The sequence below is a fragment of the Garra rufa genome, chromosome 14, assembly GCF_049309525.1.
Source record: "Garra rufa chromosome 14, GarRuf1.0, whole genome shotgun sequence".
Classification (NCBI taxonomy): Eukaryota; Metazoa; Chordata; class Actinopteri; order Cypriniformes; family Cyprinidae; genus Garra; species Garra rufa.
The window spans coordinates 13,285,141-13,300,383 of NC_133374.1; the positions used below are offsets into that span (position 1 = coordinate 13,285,141).

General features: G+C 37.0%; 1 protein-coding gene across 2 annotated transcripts in view; it reads left to right on the top strand.

Annotated features, from left to right (window-relative positions):
• The window catches only part of nbeab (neurobeachin b), a 401,639-nt gene that overhangs the window by 321,708 nt on the left and 64,688 nt on the right, over positions 1 to 15,243 (top strand). For both annotated transcript variants that reach the window (XM_073817484.1, XM_073817485.1), the window contains one exon: positions 3,910 to 4,062. In XM_073817484.1, coding sequence (XP_073673585.1) covers positions 3,910 to 4,062 — 153 coding nt within the window. The remainder of the gene's footprint in view (positions 1 to 3,909; positions 4,063 to 15,243) is intronic.

The window sequence follows — 15,243 nt, forward strand, 5'->3', positions numbered from 1 at the left end:
ACTGCCTCAGCACTGGTCTTGTCTTATAAAGGTCATTATGCTGTATCATTGATCTATTTCTGTTCTAAATATGTGTATATGCACAGATCTATCTATAGATATTTTAGTCAGATATTTCCTGCCAATTTGACAATGTTTTATCATTTCCAAGGTATCAGAATATGCTTTTAAGTATTGTCAAAACAACCAGCGAGTGATCAGCTCAGCACTCCGGCCTCCTGCTAAGAGCAAAAAGAGTAACTTTCCCCCCAATCGTCACCAGTTTCTCAATAATCTGTTGGCGGTGCTCTGTCTGAAGGAGTGGGACGAGGCAGTCTTGCCCGGTGACAGCTCTCCAGGAGGGTGTCATTAGGGCGAACGGTGTAAAGCTGAAGAGTCTGAGTGTGATTGACTTGTCAGCCCATTATGAGGCTGTAGAGGAATTATTGGCTCACGAGCCGAGCGGGCTGAGGACGTGGATCACGACGCTAGCAGCCCAAACTGTTCGCGACTGAGTAACTGTCTGCAAAGTTTAGAAACCAAACCTCCTGTGAGAGTCGAGATGGAGCTCTGTCCAATTTTGATTGTTGCCCTCGAGGATGTGTTAAAGCTTGGCTTTAATTTTGGAACCAATATGGTACCGTCAAGATACTTTAGTTGTTGTGTGATGATAATATATCTCCTTAATGTTTAACATTCACACAAAATAACAAAACTAGATTGCTCATAATCAATAGCAGAATCTACATTGGATTCAATGGAAATTTAGGTGACAAGATGTCTTATTTCTATTTTGGGTGCACAGCAGAACAACTCCAGCTACTTTAAGTTTCCCCTCCATCTGAAATTAGATGATGTGATTGATATGTGAAAAAAATATTGTATAAAAAAGGGTATAAATTACTTTTTTTTTTCTAAAGAAACATTGTCCAACAACGGCACCAGCAAGTAAAGTTACAGCATGAGTCCGTGTCTCTTTCGCCTCCCCTGAGCCCATTTAGTTTTAACAAACCCCTAAAGCTTTACATGAGAGGAGGAAATGCCTCATCGCAATATGATTGGATATGACTGGTTATGTTCGCTGTGATTGGTGCATGCGATAAATCCAGCCTCTTGTGTTCGTGCTCATTCTGCATTCGTGAATCAGTTTGAATGAACAATAAAATGGCGTTAATGGGAAGACTAATTTAAATAAACAACTCACACATTTATATATAATGTAGATATAACTGCATCAAAATATGAGTTAAAATGGCACAGAAACATAATCTGTGTGAGTTTTTTAGTGAGTAAATATCTGTCTGTGACCAGTATTTATAGAGCTTTGATGACTGATGATCCGAAAAATTAAAATGTAGTTAAAAGTTAGCTATTGGAAAAAAAGCTGAACATACACTACCAGTCAAAAGTTTTTGAACAGTAAGATTTTTAATGTTTTTAAAGAAGTCTCTTCTGCTCACAAAGCCTGCATTTATTTGATCCAAAATGCAGCAAAATATTTTTACTATTTAAAATAATTGTTTTCTATTTGAATATATTTTTAAAATGTAATTTAATTCTGTGATCAAAGCTAAAATTTCAGCATCATTACTTCATGTTTGGGAAAGAAATTCTAGAAATTGATACTTTTATTTAGCAAGGATGCTTTTAATTGATCAAAAGTGATGATAAAGACATTTATAATGTTACAAATGATTTCTATTTAAGATAAATGCTGTTCTTCTGAACTTTCTATTCATCAAAGAAACCTGTAAAGTGTTTTTTAAACAGCAAATCAGAATATTAAAATGATTTCTGAAGTATCATATGACTGGAGTAATAATGCTAAAAATTCAGCTTTGAAATCACAGGAATAAATTACATTATAAAATATATTCAAATAGAAAACAGCTATTTTAAACAGTAAAAATATTTCATAATTTTACTGTTTTTGCTGTACTCTTGGTCAAATAAATGCAGGCTTGGTGAGCAGAAAATACTTCTTTAAAATCTTACTGTTCAAAAACTTTTGACTGATAGTGTCAGTGTCAATTTATACTTCACTCTAATACATAGAATATTGCTTACATCGTTCATGTAAAAATCAAAAATAGTTTGATAGTACTGCTGTAAATTGATGATAGTAGATTTAACACATAATAGATAGATATAATAAATATTGATAATAATTGGGATTACTGTTTTAGTGAATATTCAGAGTAGACATACAGCTTGAAATCTTCTTGCGCTGACAGTCTATTGGTGGCTTACAATGTAGACATGAGGTTAGCATTTTAGAGCTGTCTGGTGTGATAGAAATCTGAGACACTCTAAAGGATTATTGAAAAATTGGGGCTTAACGCTCATAAAAAGAGAGTGTATTTTTAAATACTGACCCTCTGGCAAATGCATGCTGTGTTTGATTGTAGGCATACTGTTTCTTGTGACCCTGCCTGTGAAAGTCCTCAGTTTTATGGTGCTTTAAAGAACTCTCTTATACACACCAAGGGGACGTGGTTAAACGGCTCGTTTCAACAGGCGCTGTATAACAGCAACTTGAATCCAAAACAGCAGCATCGGAGAGAAAACATTCAACCTGTCAGCTTCAGATGTGTGCAGGCAGAATGAGGTCTTAAATGATTTGAAATGGTTTTAAAGGTTCTTCAAAGGCAAGAGCTTTTGAGTGACACTAAACGGGGAGGAGGTCACATTCCTCGTGTGCACATGCCCCAATGTACAGAGGCGTCTCTCACAGGGAATTATGGGTAATTTGCACTGATATGGCAGTGAGAACAGAGAAGGATTGGGAATGTGGCAGCTTTAGTGGATATAAGAGACTATCAGGGTCAGGGATGCATGTGAATAATTAAGCAAAAAATGTGACTCTGGACCACAAAACTAATCATAAGTTGCACGGGTATATTTGTAGCAATAGCCAAAAATACATTGTATGGGTCAAAATTGTTGATTTTTCTTTTATGAACGTCATTAGGATATTAAGTAAAGATTTTGCTCCATGAATATGTTTTGTAAATTTCCTACCGTAAATATATCAAAACTTAATTTTTTATTAGTAATATGCATTTCTAAGAACTTCATTTGGACAACCTTAAAGGCGATTTCTCAATATTTAGATTTTTTGCACCCTCAGATTCCAGATTTTCAAACAGTTGTATCTCAGACAAATATTGTCCTATCCTAACAAACCATATATCAATGGAAAGCTCATTCAGCTTTTAGATGATGTATAAATCTCAATTTTAAAAAATTGACCCTTATGACTGGTTTTGTGGTCCAGGATCACATTTGTGTATTTAAACTTCTAGAAGCACAACTAGGGGTTAAAATGCAACACCTTTAAAAAGAAAATGTTAGATGTTCCAGTCCAGTTTTTGTTTTATTCGAAACATATTTGTCGCCATTTAATGAGTGTAATCATTTTTAAAAAAAACTTTAAAGTTTGTTAAAAGCGTTATGCTTTCCTCTGTCATTTCGAATCATGGTTACTCAACCAAAAACCAGTTTAGCCTCTAGGCACAACAAAACGAAACCTGCTTCACGTACTTCAGCAGATTCATCCATCAGCTCACTTCAAACATTAATAAAGTTTTCTGTCATCTCTCGTGTTTCCTTTGTATTTCACCCTCCCCCATCTTCGTGCGTTTGCCGCATTCCCACACTCTCCGAGTGTTTTTAAATGTACTCTGATGGTCCTTCACTGGTCTCCTGGGGTCGTTTTCCATGGCCGTTTGAAACATCGCCAACATTTTGATTAATTGGACCTCAAAACATGCAATGTTGAAAGCATTGGTATTTTTGCATGTGCATATTAGCTCCCCTGTTCCCTGTATCCCTATACAATATTAATAAATCTGTTTTGGCAATGTTTGGATTTGATTTGAGCTTCTTGCTTGTTCTCTCCCTCTTGTCCTCTTCTTCGTCACCTCACAGGAGTTGATCCCTGAGTTCTACTACCTGCCGGAGATGTTTGTGAACAGTAATGGCTACTGTCTGGGTGACAGGGACGACGGTGTCCCTGTTTGTGATGTAGAACTACCAGCCTGGGCAAAGAAACCAGAGGACTTTGTCAGGATCAACAGGATGGTGAGTCAAGCTTGCAATCTAACTACAACAACTCTCTTCAACACATGGCTTGTAGATACAGTAGTGGACCTTAGTGAACCTTCCTTATCTCAGAGTCCAGGACAGTAGTTGTCCTCCTGACCATTGCTCTCTGTCTCTCTCTTCAGTTTAGCTTTGAGAATATTGGGAAATGATTCAGATTAAAATTCTTGTACAATTTTCTTTTAAAGGGTTGCAGCCTTATGTTAAAGGAACACTCCACTTTTTTTGGAAATAGGCTCATTCTCCAACTCCCCCCGAGTTAATAAGTTAATTTTTACTGTTTTGAAATTCATTCAGCCGTTCTCCTGTTCTGGCGATATCACTTTTAGCATAGCTTAGCATAAATCATTGAATCCTATTAGACCAGTAGCATCACGTTCAAAAATGACCAACGAGTTTCGATATTTGTCCTATTTAAAACTTGACTCTTCTGTAGTTATATCGCGTACTAAGACCAGCGGAAATGTAAAGCAGCGGTTTTCTAGGCCGATAAGATTAGGAACTACACTCCCATTCCGGCGTAATAGTCAAGGAAGTTTGCTGCCGTAACATGGCCGAAGCAGGCGCAGTAATACCACACAGCACATGTGCAAATGTTTACTTCCGTCAACATATCCAACGTGAGCATGCACAGCACAGACAGCGTTCCTCGCCATGGAGACATTTGTGAGAGACGATTTAGAAGATATTTACTTTGGTGCAGATCCTAAACCGTATCAATTTGAACCAGAATTCACTGAAGCTAAGGTTTTGGTACGCGAAAGACAAGAAAGTGTGTCTGAACTGCCTGGGACAGAAGGGATGAGGAGAGCAGATTCGCGCTGGTGGGGCTTGCCAACCCATGCCAACTAAAAGTGAGTGCCTGTGTTGTCGCGAGTGGGACTAGGTATTGCCATCGATGGCAAGGGTGGATCTACCTGATGAGGAAGTGTCAGGTCGCAACATCCGAGGACTTGGATGCAATGCTGCATCCTGCAATAGTCGATTTTTTTTTCCGGTTTGACAAAATAAACTAGAAAAAACGTCACACGCCGAGTGGACCTAATGGCCAGCTGTCGCAAGAGTAAGTTATTCCTGCTACATTATATAATATAAAGATTTTAAATGCATACTGTCAGTTTGCATTTTCAGGCTTACATTCATGATGTACAATTTTACTCAAAACTGACTTTAAAACACCACCGACTGTTCGCAATAACTTTCTTTTGCAATCACACATGGAATTTGGTCATAGCAAATACTAAGCCAACTGTTCGCCCAAACCTAGTCGTCAGGGGTTGCATTTCACAGGTAACGTTAGCAATTAATCATGTTTCACTTACAGCCGTGGGCGATGCTCCTTGTTGTCCTGTCTGTAACGTTAGTTTGAAGATTGTTGGGATCGCCGTGTCCTTTAGACGCCGTGCTGTAGTACCGGTAAAACTATCCAAATAGTCATCTGGTTCAAAATCCTCGGAGCAAACACGCCATTTCTTGATCGTTTCTAACGGTGTTTTGAGATCTATGTTCAGAGCAGCCAGCCATTGATTCATTAGTCGAAATTGCTTTTTTTTTTCGTGGGAATTCTATGAAAGATGGTAGTAGATTACGTCTTCGACTTACTATCACAGCCCCTTACAATGCACATAACCATAGCTAATCACACACAGGTAAATCCAGCCACTAACAATTTACCAGCTGCAACTCTGACAGCTGCAACAACCGGAATTACACAAACTTAGCACCGGTCACATTGGAAGTTACCTAGCTGGGATCTAATTTCAGGCGATGTGTGATATTAATGCGCCTGCTTCGGCCATGTTACGGCAGCAAACTTCCTCGACTATTACGCCGGAATGGGAGTGTAGTTCCTAATCTTATCAGCCTAGAAAACCGCTGCTTTACATTTCTGCTGGTCTTAGTACACGATATAACTACAGAAGAGTCAAGTTTTAAATAGGACAAATATCGAAACTCGTTGGTCATTTTTGAACGCGATGCTACTGGTCTAATAGGATTCAATGATTTATGCTAAGCTATGCTAAAAGTGATATCGCCAGAACAAGAGAACGGCTGAATGGATTTCAAAACGGTAAAAATCAACTTATTAACTCGGGGGGAGCTGGAGAATGAGCCTATTTCCAAAAAAAGTGGAGTGTTCCTTTAAACTGCTTTAAATAACTTTTTCCCCCCACATCAATCTACACTCCACATAACATAATAACAAAGCAAAAACATATTTGTGACAACTTTGCAAATGTGTTAAACATAAAACACTGAAATAAGTACATTGAATAAGTATTCACACCCTTAGCGCTGCACTTGAATTTGAAGCGTATTTACAGCCTCAAGTCTTTTTGGGTATGAAGCTTGGAATCATCTGGTTCATCAGACCAGAGAATCTGAGAGTTCTTTAGGTGCTTTGTTGCCAAATCCAAATGGGTTTTCATGCGTCTTCACTGAGGAGAGGATTGAGTCTTGCCACACCAGCATAAAGCCCAGATTGGTGGAGTGTTGCAGTGATGTTTGTCCTTCTGTAAGTTTCTCTTATCTACATATATGATCATGAAGCTCAACTAGACTGACCCTCAGCTACTCGGTCACAAGTCTAACCAAGACCCTCTCTATTGAATGCTCAGTTTGGCCAGGAGGTCAGCTCTAGGAGGATTCCTAGTTGTTCCAAACGTCTTCCATTATGGATAATAGAGACTACATGCTTCTGTGAACCTTTAATGCAGCTGATTTTCTTCTGAAACTCTTCCTCAGATGTGTGGCTTGACACAATCCTGTGTCTGAGCTCTACAGGAAGTTTTTTTCGATCTCAGGCCTTGGTTCTTGCTCTGATATACATTTTCAGCTTTTAGACCTTTTAGTAAGATGTGTGTGTCTTTCCAAATCCAAATTTCCTAACCCATTCAATTGAATTTGCCACAGGTTAACTCCACTCTAAGTATAGTAACATCTACAAGCGATAGGAATGTTCCTGAGCTAAATTTCAACTGTCACAGAAAAGGGTATGAATACTTATGCAATGGAATCACAGTGTTTTATTTTTGATAAATTTGCAAAGTTGTTACAAAACAGTTTTTTACTTCGTCATTATGGTGTATGAAGTCTAGATTGTGAAATAAAGTTATTTTAAGCAGTTTAACATTAGGCTTCAACATAACAAAACGTGGAAAAAAAAATGAAAGGGTATGAATACTTTCGCAAGGCACTGTAGTTCTCCCAAAAATGATCATTATGCTCATTAATTACTCACCCTCATGTTGTTCCAAATCCGTTCATCTTCAGAACATAAATTAAAATATTTTTGATGAATTCCGAGAGCTTTCTGACCCTACAAAGACAGCAACCCTACTATTACGTTTAAAGGAACACTCCACTTTTTTTGGAAATAGGCTCATTCTCCAACTCCCCCCCCCCGAGTTAATAAGTTGAGTTTTACCATTTTGAAATCCATTCAGCCGTTCTCCTGTTCTGGAGATATCACTTTTAGCATAGCTTAGCATAGATCATTGAATCCTATTAGACCAATAGCATCACGATCAAAAATGACCAACGAGTTTCGATATTTGTCCTATTTAAAACTTGACTCTTCTGTAGTTATATCGTGTACTAAGACCAGTGGAAATGCAAAGCTTCAATTTTCTAGGCTGATAAGATTAGGAACTACTCTCCCATTCCGGCGTAATAGTCAATGAAGTTTGCTGCCGTAATAAGGCTGAAGCAGGAGCAGTAATACCACGCAGCACATGTGCAAATGCTAAACTAGCTGGGAACTCATTTCTGATAATACTCCGCCTGCTTCGGCCATATTACGGCAGCAAACTTCCTTGACTATTACGCCGGAATGGGAGTGTAGTTCCTAATCTTATCGGTCTATAAACTCGCAGCTTTGCATTTCCACTGGTCTTAGTACACGATATAACTACAGAAGAGTCAAGTTTTAAATACAACAAATATGGAAACTCGTTGGTCATTTTTGAACGCAATGCTACTGGTCTAATAGGATTCAATGATCTATGCTAAGCTATGCTAAAAGTGATATCGCCAGAACAGGAGAACGGCTGAATGGATTTCAAAACGGTAAAAAATCAACATATTAACTCGGGGGGAGTTGGAGAATGAGCCTATTTCCAAAAAAAGTGGAGTGTTCCTTTAAGGCCCATAAAAGATAGTAAGGACATCGTTAAAATAGTCCATTTGACATCAGTTGTTCAACCATAATTTTATAAAGCTATGAGAATACTTTTTGTGCGAAAAAATATTCTGTGTCAGACACAACACATTTTCTTTGCACACAAGAAGTATTCTTGTGTAGTCCCATGTAGGCCTACTAATGTCATATTACTCTGCTAACTATGTTACATCAACTGATGTAATGTCTGTACAGAATCTGCTATCTTAATTTCTTAGTCCAGTATTTAATCTGTAATCCATTTCCTTTGGCCTGTTCCCCTGAGATCACACTCATTCGTTCATATGAAACAGCATCCTGCTCCTCTGCAGAGCTCTCCATGCTGCTTTTCCACAGTGAAGGTCGTAATGTAGTGCACTGCTCGATACTAATGTAATCTAGCGCTGACCTGAATGATGTCACAGAGGACAGGCCCGGCCACTGTCCCTTATAATGTTACCCTAATGCCGGCTTCATCAATCATGATTTGGCTCGCAGCAGACAGGATGTGTGTGTGTGTCCACCAGTCCCCGTAGACTGCGGTGGGCTCGAAATTGTATTCTGCCTCTTATAATAGCTCTGTCTTACACACATACTCATAAAAATGAAAGAACCGCGGGGAGACATGGGAATTGTATATGCTGCAGGATGTGTAAATTGTGTGTTTGTGCATTTAATGCCACTGATTGTGTATCAAAACTTCTGCCATTTTGTGGCCCATGCTGCCTGAGGAAAAAAGTGTGTGTGTATGTGCACTACAGGAAACACACTTGACCTTTTCAGATGCAGTGACAGTGCTGGGGTGTGTGTGTGTCTTGCGGAGGTGACCTTTCCTCCGGCCTCTTTTTTTTTTCTGGTTTAACACATTCAGCTATTGAGACACATGCACTTGCACCTACACATGCACATATCCAAAGATCACACAAGTAGCTGTCTGTTAAAGCGAGATTTCCTTAAGAAAGGGCTTGAGGATGTCAAAACACCTCAGACATATCAAACTATTTGACAAGAGCCTTGAGTGGTGCATCTTCAGATTTCACAGTTTGGTTTCTTCTTTCTGGTAAAACTCAGTTTTTTGTGGCCCAAAATACAGTGTCTTCATAGGGCCCTGATCCGGAAAATGCAGACGGGATTGTGGAATTCGTAAAAATGGAATGTACTGTATAATGTGGAATATCACGGAATATGTCACATTTTGGATGAATGAATCAGATGTAAGTCAGTACACCTAAATCAAAACATGATATGGACTCTAGTGTCTGTGAATATTAAATCGCAAAAATGCTATTTAAATGTGAATTCTTCATGTTCTGCGTGTCTGTGTGAATGAATGGCGCAGACACACGGTTTTGTTTACTACACACATACTAAAGCGTGCAACGCTCGCAGTGTTTTCAGCCTCTGCTGCCAAAAAACAATCTCTAAAACTGCTCTGAGAGTCACTTCCTGAGCATTTTACCATTTCATTTGAGAAAAACTACCATCATATCATATACAAACAGAAGCTTAAAGGGGTCCTATTATGCTCCTTTACAAAGTTTTTATTTTGTTTTGGGGGTGTACTTGAACATGCTCTCATGCTTGGTGGTTCGAAAAACGCGTTATTTTTCACATAATTTACATTATTACAATAGCTTTCTCCCTAGGCTGGCACAAACGGCTCGATTAGTTCCGGGTTCCGCCTTCTGAAAAACCAAATGATTGGCAAACAGTGTAGACCGCGTTCCGCCCTGCTGCGCCCCTTCCCAAAGCAGCAAACTAGATTAAAGTGATTCTTACGTTTTAAATCTGGTTATTTGTCTTACAAAAACACATCGGATCGCTAAAGGAGGCTTTTACCGACCGCCCCGGAGCCATGTGAGGCACTTTTTTATTATGGATCGACTTGTTTTGGACTGATGGAGAGAAACACTCATCTATACCGTTCAGTTCCGATTGCATTCGTCTGAAAGAAGGAAGTCATATACACCTAGGATGCATGAAAGGTGAGTACATAAAACTCTACAGTATTGTTGGTCCTATCGTCAGCCTGCGAGATCGCCGATACATGATATTATCATTATTGTGCTAATGTATTTATTTACATGCCCGAAACCATAAGGCTAGTGAAGCTATCAAAACTGAATGATGAATAAATGTCTTCGGCGCGGCTTCAGCGTGTGCACGGATGATCACTAGTCAATGTTCGTGTTTACATCTACATATTTTTTACAGTCTATGGTTTACATCAGCCGCGACTCTGCGTGTGTTTGCAACCTCTATACCGCACGTCAATGGCGCGGCTCCAGCATGGATTCCGGAGCAGTTCGCAGACTCTTTAGTTAAAGCTGAGACGACCTGCGGCTCGCTGAAGCATCCCAGAAGTGGCTGTCCATAATACATGTTAAAGTTCGGCTAATCCCCAACCCACTAACGAATTGAATTTCTGTAGGCGGGATACTGCGTTGTGACATCATTGCATGCGGAAAACAAACGCTGTAGTCCAAATGAGCCGTTCGTTGTAGTTCTTGAAAAGGGACTTTTTAAAAACTAAATATCTCCCTTTCAAGTGGACTTTGAGATTTGTAACTTTGTAGATGTTTTTTATGCCCAAATGTACACACTGGCTAAAGTTCAAAAAGTGAAAAAGCATAATAGCACCCCTTTAAAGGTCTTCACAGCAACCTGTCGAAATAAAATTTCGGTTTAACTTGAAGAAACTGTAACAAAAATGTATTACTCAATGATAGTACTACTACTAATAAAATGATTATTAAAACACAAATCTTTAAGAAATGTTTACCAGAATTTATTTACCAGAAAAATGTAAATAGTATTTCTGGGGGAAAGAAGATATAAATAAAATAATAATTAATTAGATTTTTTTTTTTTTAAATGTATTAATTAGATATGCTTTTGATTATTAATATGTTATGAAAATGGAATGCAGAAAATGTATGGAAAACTAAGAATTTGGTCAAAAATAGAATGTTAAATGTTTACTGAAAATTTCATGATTTCAATTTAGACGACCATTTAAAAAAGAGTCTAGAAAAATTAAAACAGAAACAAAAAATACAAAACAGAAAAAGACAGAATTTTGTAAAAAATTAAAATGGAATTTGGGAAAAAATAAAACAGATTTCATTGGGCCCTATCTTCATAATTTTTTACAAAAGCTGGTGTAAATAAAATATAATGAATGCCTTCTGTCTGGTTTTAAAGAAATCAAAGCTTGACAATACTGCCATAACTTCTCAGGTACATTTTAAACCAGTTTGACTTTATTTCTTCCATAGAACAACAAAGAAGTTTAGTAGAAAGTCCTGTAGAAAGCGCCTTTTTCCATATCTATTCCTCTTAACAATTCCAATTTCGTTTGAATTTAATTTTATTAATCAACAAAAAGAATCGGCTCTTAAGAATCATTCATTCAAGTTCAAATTTTTTTTTATGTTGCCGGTTTTCAACAAGAATTCTGATTCATTTAGTTAACTTTTTCATTTGAACAGTTTGTGCAAATAAACAATTCACAGGCCAAATAAATGATTCACTGATTCATTTCTGTACATATTAGTAAGTCCTCTCAGAAAAGAACCATTTTAAATTTATGAAATTATCATAATATTTGTCCATACATTCGGTGTGAGTATTTCAAGTCCTCTGAAGTCGTATGATAACGTTTTGTGAGGAACATATTGAAATTTAGTTCGATATTTCCTGAAAACCTTAACCAAATCTTATTTGAGATTGATCTTGTTTGATCTCATTGACGTCAGACATGCTGTGACATATTGATGAACCACATTTGAATATTTATCTCGCCATATTTCCGGGTCATTCTGTAAAATGTCTTCCTTTGTTATCAACAGCAGAAAGAAAATCATGACAACTTTCATATTTGGATCTTTTTATTTCACACACTACACATGCAGGAATACCAACACCACTAATTAGTAATTTTGTGGTTGGCTTTTAATGTAATTATTTGGTTTGTTGCAAAGACTAGTAGTATCTTTGGTTTGTTGAATACCACATCCATTTTTAAACAGGCTACGGCTCGATTTTGTCCTTAGATCTTGTCCTTTATTTTTGTCTCTCTGCTGCTCTTTCTCTCTGTCTCATTTAATCCCCTCTTTCTCTCCTTGTCTTTGTGCTCCCTTCCTCTCTCTCCGTTCCCCTCCTGCCATTTCTTCCTCTCTTTCTTTCACTTAGTGTTCCCATCTTTGCATGTGTCACTTTCGATTGTAATGACATGCCCTGGGGGGAACTCAGCCCCTGCGCTCCACGGCTTGCTCTGTTGGTAATAGCTGTTATTTCTGATGTGAGAGTGAGTGTGTAAATTCCAGCAGCGCTGCCCAGGGTGTGTTTGTGTGTGAGAGGGAGAAAAAAAAGTGTGCATTTGTGCCATTCTGTGTTATTTGTTCATTCAGGGTTTTTTTTTTTCCTTTGTTATCTCAGGATGACAATCTTTTGATGGGTTTTGATACCTGTAATAAAACACTTCTGTGCATCTTTAAGCATTAACAGTCTGAAGCAAGCAGTATCCAAGCCTGTGTTGGAATGAAATGATTTTTTGAGTTCATAAATGACCATTGTTTTTAAAATATATTGAGGAAATGTGCACTGTGGGTACCATAAACGGTGTGTGTGTGTGTGTGTGTGTGTGTGTGTATATATAAACAAACAAAGTTTTATTACCTAAAATGAAATGAAATGAAATGTAAAAAAAGGCATTCAACTTTCATTTATAAAAACATTAATATAAAATGAAAATATAAAACATAAAAAAAATTCAAATTATATTGTGTGTGTGTGTGTGTGTGTGTGTGTGTGTGTGTGTGTGTGTGTGTGTGTGTGTGAGTGTGTGTATATATACACAATTTAAATATTGACTAATGACATTTTATATATATATATATATATATATATATATATATACATGACAAAAAACAACATACGCACATTTATGTATGTATTTTTATATAAAATAAAAAAAGTTTATATATAACATTTACAAAGTATATATTTGTATAAAAATAGTTATTGATTTATATCTAAAAATATATAAAAAATAAAGTAAAAATTCTATATATATATTTACTTTGTTTTACTTTATTTTTTTATATATATTTTTAGATATAAATCAATAATTATTTATGTATATATATATTTATTAAATTAGATGTATAAACAAGATGTATTAAAATATGTATTTCTTGATTTAAATATAAAAAATTGCAAAAAAAAAGTTACATATGAAGTTAAAAATAACATATTTAAATAAATACATAACTTGTAATTTTTATACATCTATTATATATAAATTAAAAATTAAAAAAATATATATGTGTGTATAAATTATTTATTTATTTATTTATTTATTTAAATATAAAATAAAAGATAAATATAAAAAAGTGAGTACACCCCTCACATTTCAGCTACCATTTTAGTATATCTTCTCAAGGGACAATACTATAGAAATCAAACTTGGATATATTTTAGAGTAGTCAATGTGCAGCTTGTATAGCAGTATAGATTTATTGTCCCCTGAAAATTACTCAACATACAGCCATTATTGTCAAAATAGCTGGCAAAAAAAGTGAGTACACCCTAAGTGAACTTTTCCAAAGTGTCAATATTTTGTGTTAGCACCATTGTTAGCTGGCACTGCCTTAATCATTCTGGGCGTGGAATTGAGCAGAGCTGAACAGGTTGTTGCTGGGATCCTCTTCCACTCCTCTATAATGACATCACAGAGCTGTTGGATGTTAGACACATGGTGTTTTTCTATCTTACACTTGAGGATGCCCCACAGGTGCCTAATAAGGTTCAGGTGTGGAGACATTCTTGGCCACCCCATCACCTTCACCTTCAGCTTCCTCAGCAAGGCAGTTGTCATCTTGGTGGTGTGTTTGGGATCGTTATCATGTCGGAAAAGTGCCGTTTGGCCTAGTTTCTGAAGGGAAGGCATCATGTTCTACTTCAGAATGTATAGTACATAGTGGAATCCATGTTTCCCTCAATGAACTGCAGCTCCCCAGTACCAGCAGCACTCATGCAGCCCCAGACTATGATGCTACCACCACCATGCTTGACTGTAGACAAGACACAATTTTCTTGGTACTCCTCACCAGGGCATCGCCACACATGCTGGACACCATCAAGTTTATCTTATAGTCTCATCAGACCACAGGACATGGTTCCAGTAATTCATGCTCTTGGACAGGTTGTCTTCAGCAAACTGTTTGCAGGCTTTCTTGTGAGCCAGCTTCAGAAGAGGCTTCCTTCTGGGACGACACCTATGCAAACCAACAAATGGTTGCTGAAATGTGAGGGGTGTACTCACTTTTGTGAGATACTGTAGATGTAAATGAATGCTTTGAATTTTCTATTCACCAAAGGATCCTGGGGGGAAAAAATTGTTTCATAGTTTAATTTCATAGTTTCTATAAAAATATTATTCAGCACAATTGTATTCAAAATTGTTAATAACAAAAAAAAAATTTAAATTGTAAAATTTCACAATATTACTGTAATTTTGATTAAATAAATACAGCCTTGTTCAACATGAGGCAAAAAAAAGCTTACTTTTAATCAGTTTATCTAACAACAACTGCGCATTTGTGTCCAAATAGTTAAATTTCAGCTTCAAAAGGTGTGTCTATCATTTTTTTTTGAGCAACAAATGGTAAAAGCTTGAAAACAAGCCTATTTATTAACACTTTAGACTCTTATGTCGATCTCAGGCTATTGCAGTCTTCTAAATCGAGATGCGTTGCCATGAGTATGTTTAAAAAGTCAAGATGGCGCCACGGATGGCAGACTCTGTGCTTAGCTCTCCAGTTGTTTTGTGTTTTTGTTCGTTTTTCCTGTTTTTTGATGAACTGCTGTTTTAATAATTCTTGGGGATTTTAATAAAGCAAATCTCTCACGTGAACTGCCAAAATACAGACAGCATGTTACATGTCCGACCAGAGACAGTAATATATTGGACCACTGCTACACCACAATTAAAGGAG